The sequence below is a fragment of the Monodon monoceros genome, unplaced genomic scaffold, assembly GCF_005190385.1.
Source record: "Monodon monoceros isolate NGI ecotype Baffin Bay Population unplaced genomic scaffold, NGI_Narwhal_1 Super_Scaffold_1, whole genome shotgun sequence".
NCBI classification, from domain to species: domain Eukaryota; kingdom Metazoa; phylum Chordata; class Mammalia; order Artiodactyla; family Monodontidae; genus Monodon; species Monodon monoceros.
In genome coordinates this window covers 4,109,678-4,122,330 of record NW_021703765.1, presented here as the reverse complement: position 1 = coordinate 4,122,330, position 12,653 = coordinate 4,109,678, and the positions used below count along the sequence as shown (strand labels likewise).

The window sequence follows — 12,653 nt, the reverse complement described above, 5'->3', positions numbered from 1 at the left end:
GCTGCAGAAGCAGGGTGGGGTCCGAGTTGTGCAGGCCGTGGAACATCTCGCTATCCTTGTCCTCTTTCTACTGCTGAGTCAGAAGGAAGTTCCTCTGCAGAGACATGCTGGAAGTAGTCTCTGTGGGGAACAGGTGGGCACGAAGAAGTGGCTGGCGGGCAGGTGAGGGTGTTTAGTCCCCTGTCCGAGCAGTGGGATATCGTTTGCAGCTGTGCTCAGGAGCCGGTGGTGGAGACACCCCAGTGGGCAGGGTTGATCCCCAATGGTGTGATGGAGGAGACGAAGTCAGTCAAGACGTCGCCCACGGAGAGGCTGAAGGGATGCACAGGGGCATTCAGGTTGAATGGGGAGAAAAGAAGGACAGGAGGACGAGAGGTGGGGAGGTCTTGGATGGGTCGAGGGACTGGATGTCTTGCTGTGGCCCAGAATGGGGGAGGGCAGGCTCATGACGAGGGGGCCAGGAGGAGGGAAGCTGTGAGCAGAGGTGGGATAAGGCGGCAAAAGATTTCAGAGGTGGGGCTCTGCGACCCCAAAGTGCTTTGTTAGCATCCCTGCCTGGTGAGATACAGGTCTTAAGCTACAGTGACTAAATGGAAGATTCACCTGGCAGGGCTTTAAAGATGGCGATAGAGGCAGAGAAGGGCCAGCCGGGCAGGAAAGGTGAGAGGCAATGGGTCAAAGAGAATTAAAAAACCCAAACTCATTAGAACTTGGGATCCGATTGGACACGATGTGCCTGGGAGAAATCCAAGATCATTTTTTTTTTAAGATTTTTTTTTTTGATGGGGGCCATTTTTAGAGTCTTTGTTGAATTTGTTACAATATTGCTTCTGTTTTATGTTTTGGTTTCTTGGCCGCGAGGCATGTGGGATCTTAGCTCCCCGACCAGGGATCGAACCTGCACCCCCTGCCCTGGAAGGCGAAGTCTTAACCACTGGACCACCAGGGAAGTCCCCAACATCATTTTAAGGGGATAGATTTATAGGACTGGCATCTCTCCTTGTTTTGGAAACGGCAAGCTAGGAGGAAGTAATTGTAGGAGAAGATGTTCCCGTCTAGACCTCCTCAAGTTCAGAAGCTGGGAGCACACCAAAGTGTTATGTACCATAAGCGACTAGAAGCTTTAGGTCTTGTGAGTAGGTCAAAGGTCAGACCTACGGAAGGAGCGCTGAGAGTCTGGCGGTTGTAAAGGAAGTCCCGTGGGCCTTGAAGCTCTGTGTGTAGAGTGATCCAAGGATTAATCTGGGGGCGAAAAGACAGAAAAGAAGTCATCAGAGGAGACGTAAGTAGAATGGTCCTGCAGGAGGACAAGAACAAGGAGAAGAAAGTTTCCTGGAGAATTTTCTGGAAGGAGGGCTGAGCACGAGATGGTGTGAAACCAAGAGCAAGGCAACTGTGCTGCACGTCAGCCGTTAGGCCGAGGAGGGGCTGGTGGTCTGGGATTTGGTGCTGTTGGTGGCCAGGCTGGGGCTGAGTTCGGTTTCGGGGAATTCAGTGGGACCTGAAGACATGGGGGGCAGACGCTCCACATCGTGTGACAGAAGCACGGTGGTGACGATGTCAGCTGACCCCTGAGCCCTGAGGGCCACCCAGGGCAGGTCTGCCGCCCGGTGAAAGGTGTCTCTGAGCAGCCACGGTGAAAAGCAACTCCCTTCCCGTTTCCTGTCTTGCAGGTGAAGTGCAGAGATCAGGATTTCCACTCGGGGACCTTTGGTGGGATCCTTAACGAACCCATGGCGGATCTGGTCGCTCTTCTTGGTAATGTCTTCTTTGGTTTCACTTTTTAAGCATCAGAGAATCTGCTAACGTAGTTCTGTTTGACTCAGTTGTCTCCCCCTTGGTTTCCAGGCCAGCCCTGAATAAGGGTGGAGCGGAGGAAGACCACAGTCTTAGCTTCCCCCTTGGCTAAACGTTTCTTAGGCTTATTATGTCCACGTTGTTTCTCTTCATGGACTGAAGCCCTTCCTCAATCCACCCCCTTTCCTTTCACTGGATGTTGTGACACGTCTGGCTGTACTTGAGGATAGTGGCAGAGACCTTTCTGGAGAAGCATGCAGAGTTGGTGCCCAATCTACCCACACCTCTTGGCTTCCTTCCTGTGAGTCCCTGTGGTCCCACGTGGCTCAGCGACGCCACTGAGTTTGCTGGTTGCCCCTGCCTGTGACCTCCTCAGGTGGTGGGCCTGGTGGGTGCAGGTGGGAGTCGTGTGTGTGTGTGTGTGTGTGTGTGTGTGTGTGTTTCCAGAGAGCCAGCTTGCCCACCTGACTCACCTGGAGCTCTTGCCTACATTCGGACAGCCCATCTTCCGGGTGGATCCCAGAATTGAAGGAGGCTTCATCTCCAGGGCCTCGCTTGCACAGTTCTGGCAGGGACACTGCGCGCGTTCATAGTCACAATTTGGTTCTTTTTAAAAAAGAGGTTTTCAGGTTACATAAGCCTCAGACCTCGCAATACCTGGATCTTTCTCACCTTTCTCACCGTTAAAGAACAAAGAAAATTTTTTCTTTAATGGCAGTTGCATTATGGTTTTTACCTTATGAGCTATGGAGCATTTGGTGAAGCAGATAAACAAACCAGAAATGATCACGTACATCCTAAGACTTCTTCCAGCAGGTCCGCTGATTAGCTGTGTCCCACAGCCAGGTGTGATGTCCCAAGGGCGACTTCATGCAAATTTTACAACGTGCCCCTTTTGGGCAAACTGCCAAAAAGCACTCCCTCTTTGGGGATCAATTAGCAAAAATCTCTCTTTTTTCCATATTGACACAGTTCTACCTTGGCCACGCCCTCCCGAATCCCCTTGGCCTCGGCAGCCTCCGACAGGGAACCACCAGCCCACGGGGCGACCTGTTGGGAGGTTGCCTCTGGGTCTTCAGTATCACCTTTATTCTAGAGCCTCCTGCTCCTTCATTGTCCCATTAAATCCATCTATCTACCTACCTATCTCTCTCTCTATCCATCCACCCATCCATCCATCCATGTCATTGGCATCTGCTTCTTTTATAGATGCTCATTGATGATTTTTCACTCATTGCTGTTAATCCCCAAACTTTTTCACAAATAACAGCAGTGTATCTGCTTCGCCACTACGAAAGCTTTCGTGGTTATGACGTGGCTCATAGACTAGACCTCAAGGCTGTTACGCTTTTGATTAAAGATGAGTGTTTATTATATTATTGTGGTGTGTGTAGGGGAGGGAGGTTGAGAAGGAACGATGACTTTCAGTTTCTCAGGTTTGTACGTATATTCACATACATATATATTTAAAATATTTTTCTAATGAACACATTACTTTTTAACTCAGGATAAGATAAAACTAAAAAAGGAACCTTGTTTATGATGTAAGAGTGTAGCTGAGAACTTGCATGTAACACAGGTAAGTCACTCCAAATGTAACTGATTGCAGAGCCGTGTGTTTCCATCCCTCTGTCGACAAGGGACGTTAAAACGGGTCTGACGCAGGCTGAGTCTTCCTGGTGACCGGCTCCTTTCTCCCACTGTCACCTCTGGGACGTGAGCTACTGACAAGTGGCTCTGCTGTAGGGCGCAGGGCCAGTCACAGGGCCGGTCGAAGGCCCGCTGCAGCCCCAGGAGGGTCCCTGAGGCTCTGCTCCAGGGCCAGGACCCCACGCACCTGTAGCTTCCACCTGCCTTTGCCTCCTGTGTGTCTCTCATAGGCAGCCTGGTGGACTCTTCTGGTCGAATTCTGATCCCTGGAATCTATGACCACGTGGCTCCTGTTACAGAGGAGGAAAAGAGAACATACGAAGCCATCGATCTGGACCTCGAGGAGTACCGGAACAGCAGCCAGGTTAAGAAATTTCTGTTTCACACCAAGGTAGGTCACACGTTGACGGGTAACCTGAGAGAGGAACGATGAAAACCCGTATTTTCCCAGTGCCTAGTTTGCTATGTGCTGCTCTTCTGCACATCTCAGAGCTGAGAGCACATGCTAATCGGGGGCAGGTTTCCCTTCACGAAACCTCGTGGTCCTCGTGGTCTAGATCAACTGGTCCTTTTCTTGGGGTCCGTCTGGCACCGGCCTCAGGCGCCTAACCACAGGGCAGTGATTCACTTCACAGCCGTGCGTTTCCAAACTGGCTTATGAGACTCAACCTCACGCCAGCCCTCAGCCAGTGGGCTGAGCTTCCTATCTGTCTGTTTAAAGGTTGAGAATAGACTGAGATCATTTCAGCTCCAAGACCCCTAATTATTCATTTTTTAAAAGACAAAACCAAGAGCTTTACGGGGCTAATGTGTAAATTGCTACGTTGCTGTTTGAGTGTAGTAAGTAAACGCAGAGCCCAAAGCATTGGCTACTGGTAAATTTAGATTTTGTTCTTTTCCCTTCTACTTCTCCTCCTCCTTAAAATAACAACAACAACAACAAAACCCAAAACAAACAAACAAAAAAGACCCTTGCCTGCTGTGGTGTTTGGTAGCTCTGGCTGGCTCCTGGGCAGACGCTCCAGGAGAGGGAAAAATGCCGAATACAAGTGGGGAGTTTACTCTTATGAAGTATGTCTCTTGCCTCAGACTAGCTCTCTGGTGGCCACTGGCTCAAATGTCTGTAGATTTCTTTGAAACCTTCTGGAAAATAAAATGCATTTAGCATATAAGTTATCATGGCAATGACTGGGGATAGAAATTTACAATTGAACCCCAGGTTTGGAAAGGGCCCCTCTGCCATCTATTAACTGCAAACTTCAGAGCTGGAGTGGTGAGGGGCCCTTGTCAGTGGAAGCAGCTAGGGCAGGTGAAAGCAGCAGAGGGCCTCAGGTCCTGAGGGAAAAGTCCACCTGTACTATTAGTCCAGACATATCTAAGTAAGGTGCTAATTAACTTGTCATGAATGGTGTCACAGATGTACAGAAATTGGTGATACAAGCAATATAATTCAACTGGGTTTTAACTAAACACTCCTCTATATAGTAAAACGATTTTATTTTACTTTAGGAGGAACTTCTGATGCACCTGTGGAGATACCCATCTCTTTCTATTCATGGGATCGAGGGCGCGTTTCATGAGCCTGGAGCCAAAACAGTCATCCCTGGCCGAGTGATAGGAAAATTTTCAATCCGTCTGGTCCCTCACATGAATATATCTGTGGTGGAGAAGCAGGTAACCAGCGTGCGTTGTTCTCCTGCCCAGTGGCAGTGCCATTTCTGAGTGCCTCACACCACAGTTTAGCGGGCAGTTCAGCTGTTCGCATTGAAGTATTTTTTTTTTTTTTGCAATACAAAAGGGACTGGAACAAAAGGGAATGTCAAGAAACTGATAAATTTTTGTTCGGTAAAAATCTCTTTGCTCAATTATACACAATTATAGTAGTCAGATAAGTAACCGTTTGGAGTTGGAGTGATGGGAAATTTTAAAAAATTAAATGGTAGCTATGAAGGCAAGATTGGTTTTACACCCAGATGGAGAAGCTAACTGCCTACGGCTGGGCTGAGCTGGGACATCTCAAGCTGCAGTGATCAGTTTGTCTGTGATGTCTGAAATCTACACTCTGAAAGCAGCCATTTTAATGAAAACGTTCCTTATCTGGAGGGAGTGCATGTCTCAGTTATCCACCAGTCATCAGTTTACCTCAAGTCTAACAGCAAGTAGACTCTGAATAAATAAGCTCAGGACGCACCTCATCCCACCGCCATCTATCCCACTGTCCCTTTCACTGTCTTCTCAGTGCTGATTACATCCTAAAATAGTCTCCATCCTCCCTCCCTCCCTCCCTTTTTGTCCCTCTGTCTACAACATATAAATTCCACGAGGGCAGGACCGTCCTGGTCATGCTCACAGCTGTGACCCCAGCACCCAGAACAGTTCCTGCCACATGACAGGCGTCCATTAATATTGGTTGAAGCAAATACTGGAAAGATTTTTTTTTTCTTTTTTTTTTTGCCGTGCCACGCGGCCTGTGGGGTCCCAGTTCCCCGACCAGGGATTGAAACTGGGCCCTTGGCAGCGAGAGCGCGGAGTCCCAACCGCTGGAGCGCCAGGGAAGTCCCTGGAAGGGGTATTTTAGAGTATGGAGTTGTTCTCGGAGGATTTCCTGAGTAGCAGCTGGAACAGAGCCAAGAAAGAGAAGGGCGCTGGTGACACGGGTCCTTCACAGCTTAGCTTGTAACTGCTTCCGCTTCTCAGAAATTTCCAAATGCATGGTATTCCCCATAAGAGTCATTAAGGTACTGGTAAGTCCAAAAAGAGTGGTCAGTCGTCAGATGGAGAAGTTGTACTTGTATTGTGTTTCATAATTACCAAAATTCATAATAACCAAACGTTAACAGTCAGACACCCTGGTGAGTATGGGGAGGGTCAGAGCTGGGATTGGAGGGTCTGGGGACAGAAGGGGAGTGAGAGCTCGCGTTCCTCCCACTGGCGAAGCTCCCAGTCCTGGAGCCCTGCTCACTCCACGCCATCCCTCCGGAAGAACTAAGGTAAAACCCAAATACTTGAATTTGTTGGGTTGAGATTTCATCAGTTTCTTGTTGAAAGACGACTGTATGTTCATGGTATGAGAGAATAACTTGAAATTTTCTTTTCCACCTGAAAATGTTCCTTTTAGGTGAAGCAGCACCTTGACTATATATTCTCCAAAAGAAATAGCTCCAACCAGATGACTGTATCTATGACGCTAGGACTACACCCGTGGGTTGCAAATATCAGAGATAATCAGTATCTTGCGGCAAAAAGAGCCATCAAAACAGGTTGGACTTCAGATATTTTTATTAAAAAAATTTTTTTAACATCTTTATTGGAGTATAATTGCTTTACAATGGTGTGTTAGTTTCTGCTGTATAACAAAGTGAATCAGTTATACATATACATATGTTCCCATATCTCTTCCCTCTTGCGTCTCCCTCCCTCCCACCCTCCCTATCCCACCCCTCTAGGGGGTCACAAAGCACCGAGCTGATCTCCCTGTGCTATGCAGCTGCTTCCCACTAGCTATCTGTTTTACGTTTGGTAGTGTATATATGTCCATGCCACTCTCTCACTTCGTCCCAGCTTAACCTTACCCCTCCCTGTGTCCTCATGTCCATTCTCTACGTCTGCGTCTTTATTCCTGTCCTGCCCCTAGGTTCTTCAGCACCTGCCCCTAGGTTCTTCAGCACCAATGCCCTTCACCATTTCAGTAATTTGCTGAAGGGCACCCAGCTATTAGTGGCAAAGCCAGGGTTTAAGCTCACACCAGGAGATTTGAATTTGGGGCAAAATGATGGACTTGAAAACCTCCAATACTCCTGGAAATGATGACCAACATTTGAAAACATCCTTTTAAAGGCACAGCTGAACTCGCATGAAAGTAAAGGAAATCTTCTGGGATTAACAATGAAGGAGCTCAAATGTAGTGCAGTGAGCAAGCTGACATGGGCCGCCCTGCGGGGACTTGTTCTTCCTGCTCACAAGGAGGTGTGGGTTTTAGTGGTTTCGGGTCAGCATGAAGCAGACAACGAGACCCACTACATAAAGGCCTCGTTCCAAGAGCCACGCTCACCCTGGACGGGGTGTGTGTGTGTAAACTTGGCCGTCCTTGCTTGGGTTTTCGGTGAACACAGGGTCTCCCCTGAGAGTTTTGAACCATGGACCTGTCTTGGCATGGGTTTGGGTCTTTAATTACTGTGTGTGGTCGTGTTCTTCCCAAGCCCATCCTGGACTGCCTGGCTGGTGCAGACGGCCCCAAGGCAGGCCATGTGAGCTTTGCACTGAAGAAGCTTCCTGGATATGTGCTCCTTGTATAAAATTACAGAACACACGAGAAAACTCAATTCCAGCCTATCCGCCTCTAAAACCAGCGGTCTTTTTACAATGCCATTCTGCTTCTTCAGAGGTAGGGAATAGCTTTATTTGTAATTTCCTCAGCGGTGCCTGTTTTGACTTCATGTATTTCAAAGTCCTGGACAGGATACATGATTGGTGAGCAGGGACACAGGCCTGGGCTTCTGGCTGCCCGGGGAGGAGGAACAGCCAGTCTTTTCTGCGGCAGGAATGGGACACTGCCAACAGTTGCAAAGTGGGGGGCTCTCCTAAAAGCAGGGGGAGTTTTGGGGTCTCTCCAAACGTTAGGCGGCAAGTGTTTATATAGACTATGCACTATATTACAGCTGGGCCTTGGGCCATACCCCCAGAGATGCTGGAGCTGGAACTGGGGGTCCAGACCTCCTTGGAGCCCTCACTGTCTGTCAGGATTATCACTACAGGGACACAGACATTAACAATCACAGGACAAGTCCAAGACCTAGAGCCGTGCTTCTCTGCATAATCATTCCTACTGTCTCAATTGTAGCAGCATTTTGCCAATTTTCGAGTGAAGAAAAGAGGAAGAAGGGTTAGGAAGATAAATGTAATGCCCCTGAAGAGAGGCGTGTGGTTGAAATGTCAAGGCCTGACGTACTCTTGCAGGAAGGCATGGGCACCTTTGGGCCTGTTTGTGTGCTGGACCAGTTCTGCTAACAAAGTCCATCATCTTTATTCACATTCACACCTTGCTCTGTGGGTAAAGAAGGTCGGGCACGCTCTCTCTTGCAACTGTTTCATTTTTCACTCCTGCTCTGTCACCAGCAACTTGTCCTCTAGCCTAGAGGGTTTGAACTCATCTCTTTCCAGACCCTAGGATATCCGTTAAAACTATTTCCTGGGATACCTTGAAAGTTGAGCACAAACGCTGAGACGTTCAGGTGACCGTTGAGTACAGCTATTTATTTGTATATTGGTTACAAACAAAAAAACAAAGAAGTCCCACCTTCCCAATATTTAATTCATGCAGCAACCATAGAAGTGGGCATACCATCTTGTGCTGCTCCTGCCAAAAATGCATGACTTCCTCCAATCAGGAGAAAGCATCAGACAAACCTAAACTGAGGGACATTTTACAAAACAACTGATCAGTACTCTACGAGAGGGTCAAGTTCATGAAAGTCAAAGAGAGGCTGAGAACCTGTCACAGACTAGAAGAGACTCAGAAGCAATGACAAAATGCAGTGTGGGATTCTGGATTCAATCCTGGTATGGAGAAAGGGAAAAAGTGGTAAAATTCCAATCAGGTCTGAGTCTACTTAATAATGTTATTCCAATGTTAATTTCCTATTCTTGATAATTGTACAATAGTTATATGTTAACATTAGGGAAAGTAAAGGATATATGGGAACTCTGTACTGTTTTTGCAACTTTTCTGTAAGTATAAAATTAGTTCAAAATACAAATTTAAAAATATTTTTAAAAAGTAGATAATTGTACTTCCCTGGTGGTCCAGTGGTTACGACTCTGTACTTCCACTGCAGGGGCCTCAGGTTTGATCCCTGGTTGGGGAACTAAGATCCCGCATGCTGCATGACCAAAATAAATAAAAAAAGTTTAAAAGTAGATAATTGTAAAGAAGGCAACCACAGTTTTCTTCTTGACTCTGTTGATGATTTTAGAACATAAATTATGTGAAATCAAGAAGCTTACCGAACCCAAGTATCAAATTTAATGATTAAAACAAAGAAGAAGAAAAAGACAAAGCAAACACTACATTTGAGATTACTGGGGGTAGTCTTGTCATTATTTTATTCAAATGCCTTCTTTTCCTGTGTTTCATTCAGTGTTTGGGACAGAGCCAGACATGATCCGAGATGGATCAACCATACCCATTGCCAAAATATTCCAGGATACCATCCAGAAGAGTGTGATGATGCTCCCGCTGGGCGCTGTGGATGATGGAGAGCACTCTCAGAAAGAGAAAATCAACAGGTTAGTGAGTCCTGTAGGCGCTCACCCCTCACTGCACAAGCCTGGGTCCTCACACCGGTAACCTCCAGACAGGCTGCATACTTCAGATGCAATTTCTGTCATCAAGTCTTCCTGTTTAAACTGTAGACTACTTTCCCTCTGTCATCTGAATGGGAATAACAGTGTCTCTATTTCTTTTGTTAGGTGGAATTACATAGAGGGATCCAAATTATTTGCTGCCTTTTTCCTAGAGATGGCTAAGCTGCATTAATCATGGTAGGAACCTTCCAGCCTAGGCCTGACCTACTGACAGATCCCCTTTCACACAACCCTGGGCAGGAACAAAATCTAACTATTCAGAGGAATTTGGTCCCCAAAATAATGTTTTCCCTTGGACATCTGGACCAGTAATAAAATATTTCCAAGGCGCAGACATCAGATGTGGTTTTGTGTCACCGTGCACACCTTTCTAAAGCCACAGCCACCTTCAACAACCTGACTTCCCTGAGTCCTGCTGCGGCTGCCCCAGGCCTGGACTCACGGTACCCTTCAGGATGAGGACAAGTCTCTGATGAGATTCTCCGCTTGCAATTTGATTGGTGTAATCACTGCAGTTTGTCCTCTAGGCCTCTAAGTGCTTGACACACAGTCATCCCATCCGGTGACTGTCCATCCTACATCACCCCTGCTTTTACCACTTGTGCCCTTTATCTTATTGACAAACATGTTGGTCTCCAGCACTGCCTACTGTAATTTCCCTGTGGGCTCAATTTTAGAGGAGTTACTAAAGCATGATACCGCATTAACCTCTTCCTTCCCCTTCATTTATTTTTCCTGCTTCTTCAAAAGTGCTGAAATGGAAATGATCAATATTCATATGCTTATGCCATCTGGGATTCCTTGTGCGAAAATGAGTACTTTTTAGGTTCCAAGCCTCTTTACCTTTGCTGCAATTGATGCCAACCGACTGCCCCTCCTGCAGCCTCTTCTTTCTTCCTGCCCCGTCAGTGAAGGCCTCCTTGCTCTCTCTTCAACATCTGTGCACCTGTCAATGCGCCACAGCAGAATTAATTCTGATAGAATTTCTCTCACCCTGCTGGAACTGTACTCAGTGACTACATCTAATAAATTGCTCAAAGCTTTTAATAGCATCGGTTTTAGATAGAGAGCTAATCAACCCAGTAACACATTCTACATTTAAAGCCATCAGCTAATGCTGGGTTCATTAATCATTTTAGTTAACCATCTTGTTTGGCTTGATTGGATTTGACAGTGTAAACAAACAAAAAAATGCAATTTTTCTACAGTTGAGTATATTTAAACAAACAGATTTAATCTTTATAAATTATTTAAATCACATTAATGGAGAAGAATTTAAAGGTTTGTTAAAAATGTTTCTCATGATTCTAAATAAAAAACAAGCATAACACATTCCATTGCTTCATGGGTTCTTGAAATGTCAGTTTTAAAACTTGCTGCACCTCATCTAAAATGGCTGGACCAGAGGGCCAGTAATTCGGCTTGTCCTGAACTGCGTCACAGAAATGGGACCCAGCTGAGGCTTTAGCCACTTTTCCTCTGATGCTGGAGAACATTTAAATGCTGTCTGTTGAGTATGGGCAGGAATTTGATATTTTTTTGCTATTAAGCTTGGTTTGTGCTTGCCAGATTACACAGGATCTTGTGACATTTTGGATTTTGTAGGACCTAACTGGTGTATTTGGCAGACTTCTCAAGAACTAAATATACAAGAAGTTTATGATCCCCATTTGTATTTTTAAAAGGGTGTTCATATTAGTCAATTAACAAGGCTGGTTAAAATGTGTTGTAACCACTTCTGAGCAATGTAACATCAGTTTGTTTTACCAAGCAGCTAAATTATAAGATTACTCATTCACTGATCTACGTTCCTGCTGAATCTCTGAGACCTGCAACGTCTGGTTAATTATTCAGCTACCACCAGGCAAGAAAGGCAGGACAAAGGCTGAGGTCACTGAGTCTAGGAGATCCCAACCTTGGAACGTCTGGGTGCAGAGCCATGGTTTTCTGCCTCTAGGGGTCACGATGAGTGTCCCTAGCTCTCCCAGGTCCATCTGGGTTTTCTACCCGGCCCCAAGCCAGGTGCCTACCTGGGTTCTGCTGTGATCTGGAGTCAGAAGGGAAGTATTTTCAGGGCAGTTACACACATACGGGTGATAGAAATCTACCCGCTTATTGGCCAGGAGGCCAGGTAAAATTTTTAAATATTCTCTATCTCCAATCTCTTTGTCCTCCATTTCCAACTCATCTCTGTACTTCAGGGGTCCAGTGAAATGCACTGCACACAGTAGGTGCTCAATATTGCACGCTAAAATCCTCCTCTTGGTTCCACAGCTGCATTTTTGGGCTTTCCCTGGCCTGGACTTCTATCTTTATGCTCTTTGCCTCACATCGTTCCTAGTTGAAACCGTCTTGGGAGCAGCTAGCACTGGGAAAAAGCACATGAAACAAGTCATGCTGAGGTGCCATCGACTGATAACAGCGCCTGTGTATCCTCCCAGGCAGCACTTGTCTGCGCAGGGGCCACAAACCAGCAGCCGTGAGCCCCACACGGCTGCCTTCAGTGCGTTTCACGTGGCCTTCACGTTGTTCTAAGCACTTCTGAATTGGATGCCAGCATCTCAAAATCAGCAGACCTCACCCAAATGATTCCTCTTGAGCAGTCAGAACCATCTGCGGTTCGTGCAGGGTGACAGCCCACTGAGCTGAGGAGCAGCTGTGCTGAGGATAGTGCCTGGCCCATACTATGTGCTCCGTAAGTTTCTCAGACGCAGAGTAAGAAGGAAGCTCACGAATAATACAGTTGTATTTGGCTTCTCACTTCTGATAAGTAACTCTCACTTAAAAAAACAAGCCCCGGACTTCCCTGGTGGCGCAGTGGTTGAGAGTCTGCCTGCCGATGC

The 12,653-nt window shown here is 46.7% G+C and overlaps 1 protein-coding gene across 4 annotated transcripts in view; it reads left to right on the top strand.

Annotated features, from left to right (window-relative positions):
- CNDP1 (carnosine dipeptidase 1) overlaps positions 1–12,653 on the top strand; it is a 32,995-nt gene extending 20,342 nt beyond the window's left edge. The window contains exons 7-12 of one of the 4 annotated variants that reach the window (XM_029229993.1): positions 1,674–1,758; positions 3,678–3,838; positions 4,957–5,121; positions 6,566–6,707; positions 9,585–9,732; positions 12,085–12,653. In XM_029229993.1, coding sequence (XP_029085826.1) covers positions 1,674–1,758; positions 3,678–3,838; positions 4,957–5,121; positions 6,566–6,707; positions 9,585–9,732; positions 12,085–12,151 — 768 coding nt within the window. In that variant the 3' untranslated portion in view covers positions 12,152–12,653. Of the gene's footprint in view, positions 1–1,673; positions 1,759–3,677; positions 3,839–4,956; positions 5,122–6,565; positions 6,708–9,584; positions 9,733–9,915; positions 12,042–12,084 lie in introns of those variants that run through there. The other 3 variants (XM_029229983.1, XM_029230012.1, XM_029230002.1) reach the window with 3 other exon arrangements.